At 38.8% G+C, this 15581-nt stretch overlaps 1 protein-coding gene across 2 annotated transcripts in view; it reads right to left on the bottom strand.

The window, feature by feature from the left end:
* Nucleotides 1-15581, bottom strand: part of LOC126281554 (integrator complex subunit 3) — a 70489-nt gene that overhangs the window by 35385 nt on the left and 19523 nt on the right. The window contains exons 7-11 of one of the 2 annotated variants that reach the window (XM_049980622.1): nucleotides 12537-12729; nucleotides 8654-8926; nucleotides 7688-7814; nucleotides 5817-5963; nucleotides 5450-5614 (exon numbers count right to left, since the gene is read on the bottom strand). In XM_049980622.1, the coding sequence (XP_049836579.1) occupies nucleotides 5450-5614; nucleotides 5817-5963; nucleotides 7688-7814; nucleotides 8654-8926; nucleotides 12537-12729 (905 nt within the window). Of the gene's footprint in view, nucleotides 1-5449; nucleotides 5615-5816; nucleotides 5964-7687; nucleotides 7815-8653; nucleotides 8927-12479; nucleotides 12730-15581 lie in introns of both variants that reach the window. The other variant, XM_049980621.1, reaches the window with a different exon arrangement.

Raw genomic sequence — 15581 nt, 5'->3', positions numbered from 1 at the left:
TAGAAAAATCTGGTTGTAGGTATTGACAGCGGCATTAGACTGCCAATGATGCTGTAGTCTACAGGAAAGTACAAGGTGTACAACTTTGCTTCCACTGTTTGCCGATAACTGGCGACAACGGTAAGTAGCGGTTGAAAGAAACAGATTGCAGACGTCACGCAGTTTGCTTGGACTTCGGTCAACATAACCTCATTCAAACATTGTGTTTGCATCATAAAGTTGTTCTTGATTGCAGTTTATGAGCCTAATTCTCCTCATTTGCAGAAGGTATTCCTGTTTTGTTTCAATATGAAGAAAACAGCAGCTGAGTCTCATCAAATGCTTTCAAGTATGTATGGTAAGGAAGCTATTAGTGAAAGAACACATTGTGACTGTTTTCAACGATTCAAGAACGGTGATTTTAACATTGTAGACTGGCACAGTGGTGGAAGAGAGAATGTTTTTGAAGATGCAGAATTGGAGACATTGCTGAGTGAAGATTCGTGTCAAACTCAAAAAGAACTGGCATAATTAGTGGAACTGACACAGCAAACCATTTAAAAAGTCTCAAGGCTATGGGCATGACTGAGAAAGAAGGAACATGGGTCCCGTACGAGCTGAAACCCAGAGACATTGGACGGCGTTGTGCGTCTGTGAACAGTTTCTTCGGAGACAAAAACAGAAGGGATTTCTGCAAGGTGACTGGGGACGAAAAATGGGTTCACTGCGATAACCCTAAACACAAAAAATCGTGGCGATATCCCGGTCATGCTTCCACATCGACGGCCAAACCGAATATTCACGGCTCCAAGATCATGCTTTGCATTTGGTGGGACCAGCTCGGTGTTGTGTACTATGAGGTTTGACCCCATGTTCCAAAAGATGTCAAACTGTCCTTGGAAACGATAAATTCGAAGTCCTACCCCATCCATTGTATTCTCCAGACATTGCTCCCACTGACTATTACCTGGTTAGATCAATGGTGCATGGCCTGCCTGACTAACACTTCTGATCTCATGAAGAAGTCACACATTGGATTGATTCGTGGATCGCTTCAAAAGATGAACAACTTTTTTGATGTGGGATTCGTACACTGGCTGGAAGGTGGGAGAAAGTAGTGGCCAGTGAATGAAAATACTTTGAATGATACACGAGTAACCAATTTGTTTCATTCAAGTCTTAAATGTTGGGGAAAAAATGGAGGAAGCAAAGTTGTACACCTTGTAGTATCACACAAAAGTTGTGAACAAATCAATGAGGATTTTCACAAAAATAAATGCGTGATGTAATGACTGGCAGTTATCTCTCAACATTAGCAAGTGCAGCCTAAAGCGTATAACAAAGCGAAAATCTCCATTAATGAACAAGTACAAAATAAATGCCCAGTCTTTGGAAGCGGTAACGTCAGTCAAGTATCTGGATGTGACTATTCGAAATGATATCAAATGGAATGATCAGATTACACAAGTAAGGGTTAAGGCGAACTCTTCAACAAAGTAAATTGCTTGCAATATTTTGGTTTGTCCAATCTTAGAACACTGCTCATCTGAATGGGACCCTTACCAATTGGGTCTGATTCAAGAGATGGAGAAGGTCCAACGAAGAGCGGCAAGAATTCGTGACTGGAACATTTAGCCATCGTGAGAGCATTACAAATCTCATAAAAAGTTTGAAGTGGGACACACTTGCAGATAGATGACGTGCTAAACGGAAGGGGCTGCTCACTAAATTCCAAAATCCGATCTTCGCTGAGGATGTAGAGCATATATTATTACCACCAACTTTGAAATCGTGCAACGATCACCATTCAAAGATAAGGGAAATTAGAGCTCGTACTGAGGCGTTCAAACAGATGTTTTTTCCACACGCGATCAGTGAGTGGAACGGGGGGGGGGGGGGGGGGGGGGGGAATTGTGCCCTCTGTAGCACACTGCTTAGTGGCTAACGAAGTATATATGGAGATGTAGAATGGATGAGATAATGACATATCTTTCACACTGCAATTACAAGATCACAACTATCCTCATCACCTACTGGAAAGAAAGAATGCAAATTTATTCGAATTAAAAATGAACAGGTTTGTACTACAAATCTTTCCCCCTTTGATGTCCTCTTACTTTTAAATTCTTGAATTCAGGAGAACACAGAACAATAACTGAAAATGAAAAGGCATTAATCAAAACTGTCACAGTTGTTGACTGTTAAAACCATAGCTCCTCTGAGCCTATAAGATTTTAATAAAAGACAAAACTCATTAATTATGATGTAACAAAATATTTTTAGTTTTGAATATATAACACAAAATTTCTAGCTTTCGCAACCAATGGTTGCTTCTTCAGGAAAGAGGGAAGGAGAGGGAAAGACGAAAGGATGTGAGTTTTAAGGGAAAGGGTAAGGAGTCATTCCAATCCCGGGAGTGGAAAGACTTTCCTTAGGGGAAAAAAGGACAGGTGTACACACACACACACACACGCGCGCACACGCACACACACACACACACACACACACACACACACACACACACACACACACACACACACACACACACACACAAGCCTGTCTAAAGGTCCTTTCCCGCTTGGTAAGTCTTGGAATCTTTGTTTTTAATATATTTTTCCCATTTGGAAGTTTCTTTCTATTTTATATATATATATATATATATATATATATATATATATATATATATATATATATATATATATATGCTATGAACTTGTTGAATTTTATAATATACATTATTATAAAGGAGAACTTTTAGTTAATTACAAGGTGTCCCAAACCTTAATGATCAACTTTATATAGATAATAGAGGATACAAAGATGAGTACTTTGGAATAACATGTCAACACTTGGAAATAAATAAGACAGAACTGCTGGCCAGTACTTATCTTTACGAGGCAAAATGTGGAGTATTGTGGACAGACACACAGAAAAATAAAAGTGACACACTGTCTAGCTTTCAACAACTAACATTTTCTTCTTCGAAGAGAAGAGGGAGAGAGTGGGAGAAGGTTAAATAGGGCAGGTCACTCAGACCTGAGTACGAGAGGTACCCACCTGAAATGAAGAAGAAGGCAGACAAACATTAAGGAAGAAGTGTCAGAGAAAGGTCAGAGATGCTACACTGTTAAGCAATGTGCCAGCTTCTGTCTAGAAACAATAAGGACAGAGTGAGAAGTAAAGACAGATTCAGGAGAAGAGAAATGAATGGTGGAATTAAGAACTGGGGAAAATTTCTCAATAAATAAAAAATATATAATAAAAAAGTGTAAAGAGGGGGGTTATGTAACCAGGAGGGTGTTGGGCTGCAAGGATGTGTTGGAGGGAAAGTTCTCATCTTTGGAATTCACGGAAACCAGAATTAGGTGGGAGGGTGCAGATAGTGTGCATTGTGTAGAAAATATTCAGGGCTTGAGTCATGCTGCAGAGCACGTTCAACAAGCAACTGGGTGCTGACGCTACTTCTATGCCTATTCATGCAATCAGTCTGTTTAGTGGTGGTCATGCCTAGATAAACTGAGCAATCGGCTCAAGTTAGTTCGTAAAAACATGGATGTGTGGGATTTATCCACTAGTAGGCAGGAGCAGATGGCAATGGGTGGTGCATGGTGCAGATTTTACAGCAGTGTCAATTGCATGGACAGGAGCCTTAGGGTATGGTTGATTAGGATGTTACAAAGGTTAGGAGGACAATGGAAGGATACAGTGGTTGACGTGGAGAGGATATCAGGGAAAGAGGATCTCATATTTGGACTTGAAATAAGGAAGTAACCTTTGCAAAGTAACGTTTCAAATGAATAGGCCTATTGTACTGGGTGACAAGAGGGTGTTTCCGATATTTTTGGATGTGGAAACTATTAGTTGGAGGGTGAGAGGAAGCTACTGCCAGGGAGATTTGGTAGTTATAGGAGAGGAAAGCCTGAGGGATGTTGTTGATTCTTGTGGTGAAACTTTTCTCTCTCAATGTGTTTTATCTTGTTGAGGGAATCAGTGTCACAGCAGGTATATTTGCTGTGCATGTCTAAGCTGTTTGGAAGAGATTGTTGGGATGGCAGCTGTCAAAGTGTAGGTATTGTTGCTTATTGGTTGGTTTTATATGGACTGAGGTCTGGATGTGGGTTTCAGTGTGGTGGAGGGCAACATCAATAAGATTAGGTCTGAGCAACCTGCCCTTCCTTTTTGACCTTCCCCATTCTGTCAATCACTCCTTTGCTGGGAATGAACTACTAGTTCTAAAAGTCAGGTAGCATGTCACTTTTTATATTTATGTATTTGCAGAATTAAACATTTTGTCTCCTGAAAGTACACAATCACCAGAAATTCTGCCTCAATAAATCAGTTTTTATGATTGAATTTTCCTGTCATACAAATAAATATGAAGTTTTTATAAGAATGAATAACACACCTTCCAACAAACTTAAGCTAATAGCAATGGCTCAAAGAGGCAAATGCCAGTCTCAATACACACCTGACAAAAACCCCTAAAAATTTCCTATAGTCTCTCAGAGTTTCCTGTTGTATAATGATACAGACAGCTAGGACTCTTAATAACTAGTTCTTCTTCAATTTTTGCTGGTTTGTCACACACCAACCCTGCTAAAAATAACCTCACAGCAAAACATCCATTGCACAGCAATTCAGTGAGCACACTAGATGTAGGACAGGACCCCGCCCTCCAAACCAACAGTGAGAGTGTATGTCCTTCAAATGTTACCAGGTATTAATATCACAATGAGATAGTGAACTAGCACATTGAAACCACATCTCCTGGACAAAAAGAGGTCCAGACTTCAATGACTGTGGCAAACATATCTAATGAGCACCTGGTAATGTGCTCCACTGCAACGGAATGGCGACAGGTAACTTTCTATAATTTTCTATTCACTGTAAAAATGTTTCTTACAGTAAGGATGATGCATGTTGTGAAACTTTTCCCTCTGCATTTGCTTGATTTTTTTGAGCACTTCATGCTGCTGCACAATACATTAAATACAAATCATCAAGTTCCAGTAAGGAGTACTGAACTATCATCGACAGCCAGTCATGAATTATAAACAATGGTACACTTTATTGGACACATCACAGAAGACTGTGTACTGTTTTTCAAGTATTGCTACCAATGTTGATGCAGCAGTAAGAAAACATAAGCAAGTTCCACATACTGGCTTCAAACACATTGCTCAGTCATTATCTTGCACCATACTTCCCCCCCCCCCCCCCCATATCATCTCAAAATACTCAGTTTAGGAGCTTCTGTTGCATGTACCATTTTCACTCTATAGTTTTGACATAGTACAATATAACTACAATCTTCTATTAAAAGCCAGAGCACTATCATCAGCACAATTTGATTACTGGAAGTGGATATATATGAAAAAAACACAACTTTTTCAAAGGTCACTGCACTCACAATCAATCTTTGTCACATTACCGTCTCACAATTAATATAACCACAGATGGTTGCACTCACCAGGCCTTCAGGAAGTACAGGAGTAAGTAGCCAACACGTTGTGCTTGGGGCGCCAGTTCTGCAAGGACTGCTAGCAATGGTAGCCGCCTGCTATCATCTTCAGGCAACTGAATAAGATTCCGTAATAGTACAAATAGTGGCTTCCCAATACTGTCCTCTATGTTCCTGTAATGTCAGAATTACAACAGTCAATTTAATGTAAATAAATAAAAACAAACATGCTACCACAAAATTATTGGACAAATTTATTATTTGTTCATGGCTGTAATTTTCAGCAACTGTAGTATTATTTTAATTTTATCCTAAAAAAAACCCACCAACAACAATTGCAATTATTATGAGCATTCATTACACACTGAATACTTACTCATCATTGACTTCCTCAGGGAAAACTGTTCCTTCAAATTGCTCTTTTAATACAACAGCAAGACACTGCCCCAGAACAGCCGTGGTTTCAGAATCAATGTCATCTTCCTGAACTATCAGCTGCACCAACCGTTCCATTGCCTGGCATCTGCAAATATATATATTTTACACTTTTGGATTCAGGAAGACAAGAGAAATAGCAAAAATTGGGAAAAAAATGGAAAAGTACACCAACCTAATAAAAATCCCAGTACTTCTGTCTAAACCTACAAACCAAAAAGAAACCGAACATAAGCTGCAACATCCCGATCTCATACAGTATTGCCTGTGTTAACAGTTAAAAAATTGCCCGTCTGACCCTTTCTTCTACCAACTGTAACGTTAGGTCAGTGCTAAATTTTTTGATTTCGATGTGTTATTGTGGTGTGGTGGGTGTGCGGACTGTTAGGTGATGTAACAATTCAGGAGCCAATAACAGCTTCTAACCAGAAATAGCTGTTTCTTTGAGCGTATGCTTTGAGACTCAGTGGTTGAATTTAAAAGGTCGACGATCGATCTTGTTGCTGAATGCAGTATATCAGAAGTACACGCAAAAAGACGAGACTGGGTTATAAGATGGCAGCTAGTCTCCTTCATCACGTACTGGCTCATTTTGGAGCACTTCGTGTCAACTGTCGTGTTTTTCCAGTGCTGTCATAATCTAGCAGTAGTTGTATCACAATTGTGTGGTGAAGCTAAACACTGGAAGTTGCTCTGGCAACGCTAATTGTGGATTACGTCAGTATTTCCTCTGTCACAGCTTCCCTCTCCGCAACAGCTTAAGATATTTTCTTAACTCCACCACCAGACATCGTGCAAACAGTCTGTCTTTTGAGCCACTTTTATCTTGTTCAGTTACATGAAACTATATTAGTTGGATGGAGTCAAGTGATATGTCAAGTAAGAATGTAGACTGAGGTAAACCTTACTCTAAAGAAACGTAAACTCAGGGAATTTTTACCATGGGTTTTCCGTGAAGGCTATTACTTTATGGTTTAGAACCATGAAAAATGTAAAATCTGTGAATGTAACATCAAAGTTCCACTGTACAGACAAACAATAAATGTCCTAAGTTCAGAATAAGTATAACACTGATGTTTTAGGCAGCTACTTTGTCAATAAAACAGTTTGTGACTCTGATAAGTCACAATATGTTAAAAAAATCTCTCAAGAAGCCTTTTCAAAAATGGAGGGTCATCTTGTACTCTGGTAAATCTTGCTCCCATTAATTTTCACATTTTCCAACACCCTACGAAATTACTGTCTACCCCCAACACACACACACACACACACACACACACACACAGGTGCATTTTATCAACAGTATTGGCCAAGGACTATAATTATTTCCATCTGAGTGGATGGAAATAGGTGAACCATTAATTACATTTTAGTTCAACAATCCTTTACCTCTTATTCTCAACTGCCCAACATTCAATCAAACAGCATAGCAGGGGACATTACAGCATCTTACAGTGTGTTTACTTATGTTTCTTTGGCTACTGTGACGACTTCTATGCATTACTGGACTCTCCAATGCTAGAAGGGCACTCTTGCTATGTATTTGCAAGAGAAGAAGACATTTTTAATGCTTTAAAGTATACTGTCAGTGTATTATGAGTGACTGAAGGGTAATTTTGCCTCAGTTGGATCTTTGTCTGCTCTATTGACTGCTCACAAGCTGTATGTATTAAATTACCAGAAAATTATGACTTGTGGATACATTTGTCTCATATTTAGACAGTTTACTACTACATCACAGTAAAATCATACATTCACCAACATGTATTAATGAAAGTATAGCACATTTACTATATTCAAAAATTTGTTTACCTGGCTTCGTTGTCTGTCTCGGTATGTAGAGACTCTACAGCTAACCGGAAATCTCCATCCAACTGCTGAATGATATCTGCATCTGCATCAGAATCTGCAGTTGGCTTCTCTTTGAGACGAACTTTTGCTGTGAAAAAAGTATTCTGAAATTTAATATCCAGTGTGATAATTCTAAGTGCCTTGTATAATGAAGAAAATTAAAGTTAATACACTACTGATTCTTCAATAGTATTTTAGTGTCTGAAATTAATATATCAATGTATATAACATAAAATAGAAAATCCAGGATGGAATGATGACAATATTATGAAAAGGATAGATTGCCACTCACCATATATAGTGCAGATATTGAGTTACAGAGAGGCACAACAAAAAGATTGCTAAAAAAGTAAGCTTTCTGGCAAATGGCCTTCTTCTGAATTAGACAAAACACACACACACACACACACACACACACACACACACACACACACACACACAGAGAGAGAGAGAGAGAGAGAGAGAGAGAGAGAGAGAGAGAGAGAGAGTGGGCATTTGGCTGAAAGTTTGCTTGTTTAGAAGTCGTTTTGTTGTGGGTGTCCGCGACTCATCTCCACTATTTGGTAAGTGGCAATCTACCCTTTTCATAATATTGTCATTTTATAACATAAAAGTAAGGGAATCGTACAAGCAAAGTAAAGTGGAACAGCAAGCAGCAGACTTAACGCTAACCCACTGAAAAGATTTTCGATATGCCTATGCTTAATCAAAGCTATAGACAATATTTTATTACTTTCAGTGTTTCTTGTTGGTAGCTCAGTTGTGATTTTCAAGTAGAAATCAGAAATTCCAGCAGGTAGAATATGAGACAAACATTTTGCTTTTGAACTAACTGAGAAACAAAACCAAACATCAACAGCTCTTCTAAATTTATAGTAGCAATAACTGGTCTTAAGTTTACAGATATGTTTAAAGTTTCATTTTTACCAAGGGGAATGTCATCGTCGTCTTCTTCGTCCAGAGAGTGCAGACGTGGTGCATGTGTACGACTGAGAACTGTGGCAGGTGTAAGTACCGGAGCAGAACTAGAGCCCTGTGGATCCTCATCGTCATCACTAAAGGTTGGTTCAGAGCTGTGCTGGACGCTACCTGGAGCAGTTGGCCCATCACCATCCACTGCATCATCGTGATTAGTATCCTGGTCTGTCACGGTAGCTGGCTCATCCTTCACAATGACTCCAGGATCTTCTAACTTGACTCCTGTTGTTAACATACAATTTTTAAAAAAAATTGTGATATTTTCTATTGACTGAATGCATAAATCTAATGTTAAAAACAGTGTGTGAACCGTGCCATAAACAAGGTTCTGAATTAAGTGGAAAATGAATGTAACAAGGAGCCAGCATAAAATTTGAGGTATATCAATGTTATTTTTGATGATGTCAAATTTAAGCTATTACAAAAAGCTGTTCTGAACACTATAAATGGTTATTCGTCTGAACGGCATTATTCTACGTTACAAGAAAAGCTTTTGTCATCCATATACACCGATTGACGAAACACGCGAAGAACTCAGAAGGCATGGTCAAATATGAATGTAACTTCATACACAACAGCACAGGGTAAGTAAATGATCACAGTTGCAATTCCGTGTAACACGTACAATGGTCACCAGAATGCATTATTGTTGCTTGTGTTTAGTGTTGTTACCAGACCAGGTATGATGTATAAGGGCCATGAACAGTATCAGACGTAAAGCGATTGCGGGGAAGGACACGGAGATGCCGCCTACTCAAATACAAGAGCGTCATCAACATCTGACATAGTTTCGAAAGAAATTCATCATTGTGGGTCTTCATTCGGCTTCCTGGTCGATTTGTAAAATACCAAGATCTATGGGGCACTCAGATGTGGCTGTGACCCAGTGTTTACCTGCATGGGAATTTGAGGGCAGGCATACTCGTCACCAAGGTGCTGGTCGAACATGTCTGACCACCAAAAGAGAGGTCATACCCCACATCAAGTACAATGTAACCTGCCACCCAACGTCAATTAACAGACTCCCTGCAACATTTTGTGCCATCCAATATCACTGGTCACAGACCTTCCCACACATAGGCAGCTGTTAACACCACAACAAAAACAGCTGCATTTGCACTAGTGCCACGACTGGAAAGTACAGATTCCTGATGCATGGCTTCACATTGTGTTCAACAATGAATCACAGTTCTGAACTTCCTTGGATGATCACTGACAGCACATATGGCAACAACCTGGGAAGAAGTTCCATGCTTCCAATGTCTTGGAGTTTTTGACTTCATGTCATGACTGGTAGTAATTGAGGTAACTCCGGAAACTCAACAGTATGTCATAGATATCCTACATCCTCATGTGTTACCTCTCATTTGACAGTATCATGTCATAACTCAACAGGACAGTGCTTGTCCACACATGACTAGTCTCTATGAACAGTCTGCATGATGTTGAGGTACTCCCATGGTCAGTAAGAATACCAAAACTGTTCCCAATAGAACATGTACAGGGTTAGCTTGGTTGTCAACTCTGCCGCAATGCCATTATCCAGGATGTCAAGGGTCAGTTACAACAATTGTGGGTCACCTTGTCTTAGTATAGGATGCAGCAGCTTTGTGACACCCTTCCCAACACAATCAGTACATGCATCCAGGACAGAGGTGGTCATACTGCAAAGTTCTTTGTAAATTTGATTCAGTTTTGTATTTGCTAAAATAACATCACACCCCTCCTCAAATTGTTAAGTTTAAATTTGTTTCTTCCTCTCCTTCTGGGTGTTTCACTTTATTTGTCAGGCAATGATATTTCAAGAACTGTGTAAGGTAGCATGCAGGAATACCTGACGTGTATTAAAAATGAATGCAAACATCCACATGCCAACCTGTGCATGATTAGAGAATGGGTAAACTTAAGTATAGCAAAGAGGAAAAAATCAAATGTGTGAGGCCTCTGAAAGGTAAACTGCAATAATATATACATTGTTTGTATGGTGGCAACTGGAAATTTTTTCAGTTCACACTTGGTAACTATGGAGTATTTAAAAAAGTGTTTATTTAATAATTAATAGACATCTCATCAAGACAGGCTTAAGTGAACTGGAAGGAAGAGAGGTTTAACGCCCCATCACCAATGGGGCCATTAGACATGGAACCCAAGTTCGGATTAAGAAGGCAATTGCCTATGCCCCTTCAAAGAAACCATCCTGGTATTTGCCTTAAGCAGTTTATGGAGATCTCTGTTGACAAGAGAAGTAAGGGCCAAGAAAGATTGGAGCCAGGTATAGAAAAGATTTGTAATGTGTCTGTGTCTTGTAGTATTTGAAAAATGTGAATTTAAAAACTACTGTATCAAGATGAAAGAAGTATTGTTTTATGTCTCTAAACAAATAACAGAAATACTGATGGATTTGGAGAAAAGAAAATGTGCGAGATAAACTGCTGGTTAAGAGATGGAAAAGTATGGCACTGCAAGTACAGAAGGTGAAGAAAACTATCTTTAATAACTATACCAGAAGAAACGGAGTCTGAATAACATAGGACTTGTGCTGAGGAGCAGTCAAGGGCAGATCCTAGCTGCAGTTGCACCACTGGAAAGAAACAGAAGTGTGTGGGATGGAACTTAATGGAAAAAATGTGGATATCTCAAAATAATAAAATCAGAGGAAAAATTAGTACATGATCAATACTCAGAAAAGAACAGTGAAATAAACTAGACAGCGCACATAGGTATGAAACAGGTGTGGGAAACTGGATAGGATAACAAATATAAAAGTGTTACCAACTCACCACTCTCTTGAAACATACCACTAAAAGCACTTTTTTCTTCTCAGTGTTCTCCCTAACGTCAAAAACAGCAATTATAGAACTATTTACTGTAGCACTAGCACAGAGACAGCCACATTAAACAATGATACACAAGCTTCCTCCACACAGTTAACATACCAGTTAGAACTTCCTGGCAGACTGAAAGTCTGTGCCAGAGCAGTACTCAAACCCAGATCCTTGCTTTTACTAACTGCTCTCTCCAGACATGAGTCACGAATTATCCTCACAACTTTACTTCTGCTAACAGAGCTTTCCTACTTTCCAAACTTCACAAAAGCTCTCCTGCATATCTTGTAGGAGAGCTGGGGCAAAAGCTACAAATCCAACTGCTTGCTTGTGTGCCTGTTTGTTGCTTGGCACCTCTTCAATACAGTGAGTGGTTATTGTCAGTCACTGCACTGTTTATATTGGACCCAGAATTTCCATTGTAATGTATTAAAAATGTTCACATTTAATTTTTCTAGTACAGTTTGAAATATTACTGGGGCTAAAAACAATAACAAATTTTAAAACTGCAGCACAGGTCAAAATGATGTATTTTACAATATACACAACACCATTATATATACATAGTTAATATTCTTCCCAATAAGACCAGTGTTTCTCAAAATGAATTGCATACGAACAAAAAAGTTTCCCCACACCCACCCTCTACACTTTCATTGTGTATTCCATTGAAGAAGAGAAGGAACACATGTCCAAACACCACTAATAACATTTCCTAATTCAACATGGCTAACACAACACTGGCATAGCATTTTCAAAATTCACATACTTTCATCTTCTGAAAATGACCCAACAAAACACACATAATAAAACACAAAACCTGCAGCAGACTGTAGGCATCATTTGACAGCAGTCTGGATTGTAATAAATAAATTAAAAGCATAATTCTGAAGCCTGAAGCCTTCTTGGTTGTCAACGCGAGCATCTCACACAGCAGATATACCACTTGCCTGGCTGTATCCATGCACGCCTAGAGACAGAGTACAAGGAACGTTCTGAGCCAATACCTTCTGAAGAAGGTGGCAGGCAGAACTCCCTGAAGACATCGTGGACCATAGCACGCAGCTCTCCATCCAGTTTGGGGTTATCAAACAAGGGAAACAATGATGGCAGTACTCGTTTATCTAGGATCTGACGGAGGGATGCATAGATGCCAGCACGCACTTTCTCTGCCAGTGCAGGATAAAAGTTGGGCACAATCTGTAAGTAATCACAGAATATTTAGTAAAATTATATTTCACAAACAAAGAAAATTAACTTCAAAATAAAGGGAAAGAGGTAGATGATGAGACAAGAACAGATGACAAAAATGCTAGCCTTCAGAACTTATGATTCAGTCATCTGACAGCTATAAAAGGTTTAAGTAGAAAACCCTACCTAAAAGGTGGTCACCTACAATTCATCTGAATGCTTCTTGTCAAGTGGTAAGTATAAGGAGCAGTCAAATGAAAATGAGAGAGATTGAAAAACAAAGTGAGTAAACTATTTATTATTTCTGAAGTAATAACGACAATTGTTAACACATTTAGCTGTGAGACAAGACGGTGAATGGTTCATGAAATAATATTTGCAGTTGCCTACGGAACCACAACACTACCCAGGTTTGCACCTCTTCATCCAAAGCAAGCTGATGGCCATGAATGTCTTTCTTCAGTGCTCCAAAAATATGGAAATTGCATGGGGAGAGATTGGGGCTGATAGGAGAATGTGTAAGAACTTCCCAACAAAACATGTTGCTGAGCCTACATGTTGCCAATATTGTTTCGAGTACACTACAGAGGTTTCGCTGGAAAGCCACTACACATTCTTCATACAGTCCCAATCTCTCCCCATGTGATTTCCACATACTTTGAAGCCCTGAAGATAAACATTGCCGTCAATTTGTTCACAATGAGGAGATGCAAGTCTGGGTGAAACTGTGATTGTGTATGCAACCATAAACATTTTTCCATGAAGGCACTGTCTTGTAACACAGTGGGTTAATATATTAACAGTTATGGTTATTACTTTATAAAAATAATGAAGTTTACTTACTTTTTTTCCATCTGTGTTGTTTTAATTTGACTGTCCCGTATAGATGCCTTTTCTATATTTATCTGACTATGAATGTATTGCTTTAATATTTTCCAGGATTGAAATGAAAAACAAAGCTCTAAAAAATACTTTTTTGTAACGAAGTAATTTTTTTCAGCATTTTACATTAGGACAACATTTCTTTATTTTCATCTTTTTTTAAATTTTTGTCACACACACACTATTCTTCAAACACAGCACCCTTTAACAATAATATGTATTTGCATTCTGTTCACTGAATAAGTTGTCTGTTATATACTAGAAGAGAAAAATGTGCTTGAAAATCTAGCACATGGAAGAAATTCAATTAATTATTATATTAATAAATTAACCCTGTATCAGGTATGGACATAGAATGTACAACCAAACACATTGTAAAAATAACACAAGTAACAAGCCAAATGTGGATGGATATCAACTAAAGAGACACAAAATGCAGACATTTTCTTTCAGAGTTGTTACGTAGGTGGCAGTGACCTGCAGCATTTCAGTAACATTTACAACATAGCTATGTCAAAAGACAAACATATCAAATATTCAAATATAAACCAAACTAGTTTGTTCTAAAGTGTAAGGCTTCCTACCTTTAAATGGACCATCACATGAAAAATATATAAATTTACTCAAAACAAAGGGTCCTAGTAGGAGGAGATGGGAGAGGAATGGTATGCAAGACTGATGGAGAGACGGTTTGGTATAAAAATGATGAAAGACAGTAAGAGAGGCAAGAAGAGAGACTGAAGGAGAAAGTAGTGTTGAAGGAAGTGACAAGGAAATCAAGTACAAACAAAATATGCAGAGAGAGAGATGCCTAGGAAGACTGGCAAGCGATGGACAAAAGATAAGTGGTTAGTGTCTGCATAGGAAGGGGAAGAGACGTGGGAGAGTGTTGTTAAGGTCTTCCACCTGGAACCGATTGATATGGGGTGAAGGGTGGTGAGAGTTGTGCAGCAACCAAAATGTACATCTGAGATATTATACTCCGATTATTAACTTTTTGAGTGGCAGATAGAAGTGGCATGGTAAAGGTTGGGGGGAGGGGGTCTATGTTGACGGCCTGCTCCATCCACACCCATGCTAGACAAGGCTCTATGTGTGGCATTTGAGAAAGAATTATGACTACTTTGCAAAATGACGGTGGAGGTCAGTTTCTGGCAACACTCACTATTACAGACTGACAGATTTGAGTAATTATTCAAGGAAGCAGTTGAACATTTCACACCAATAGTACATGTTGTGGATGTTATTGCCAAACAGTACCTGCAAGAATAGTTCACATACACTTTCATTAAGTTGGTTTTGCATGTCAGGTCAGCATAAGCCTAACACTTACAAACTAGAGATGAAAATATTTTCAGTAATCATGGGTAAATGAGAATTTGACTTATTAGATGTGTAAATCCATCTTGTCTGTGTGATATCGACCACCGTCGGTTGACTGAATTTTGAAATATGCGCGATGCTGTTCGCCATTGTGCTTCCTAAAAGCACCACTGTGGCCAAGGGGTGCTACGTCAACACTGTTACACTGTCGCCAATAATCTGCAAGAGAACTACCATTCTGAGGCCCAGTGGCAGATATAGTTAAGTAATAAAAATGGCTTCTCCTGTGGTCACTTGTGACTTCTTATACGTGCTATTCATTGTCCTCATGTCCTTGTTGACCAGGGCTTACAGACTTCTGAAATTATCATTTATAACATGAAGTCTGACTGATAATTCAAAACCTGTGCATGAGTCTTCACAAGGAATGTTTACAGTCAACTGCTACCAGAAAGATACATATTCATTCTTTTCTTAATTTTACAAGTACTTAGAATAAAAGATAACTGTGTGTTTATGTTAGCAATGCATTACAATCTATGCTCTCATCAACCAATTGAGGACCCACATGTGCATAATACATGTGGTGTCCCTACCCATATAATATCACTGAAATGGCATGGTACCCAAGTGGACACGTGTTTGTATAATGTGAT

Source organism: Schistocerca gregaria, chromosome 7, assembly GCF_023897955.1.
Source record: "Schistocerca gregaria isolate iqSchGreg1 chromosome 7, iqSchGreg1.2, whole genome shotgun sequence".
NCBI classification, from domain to species: domain Eukaryota; kingdom Metazoa; phylum Arthropoda; class Insecta; order Orthoptera; family Acrididae; genus Schistocerca; species Schistocerca gregaria.
The sequence above is the reverse complement of the archived record's forward strand: the minus strand, read 5'-3'. Positions and strand labels throughout refer to the sequence as shown.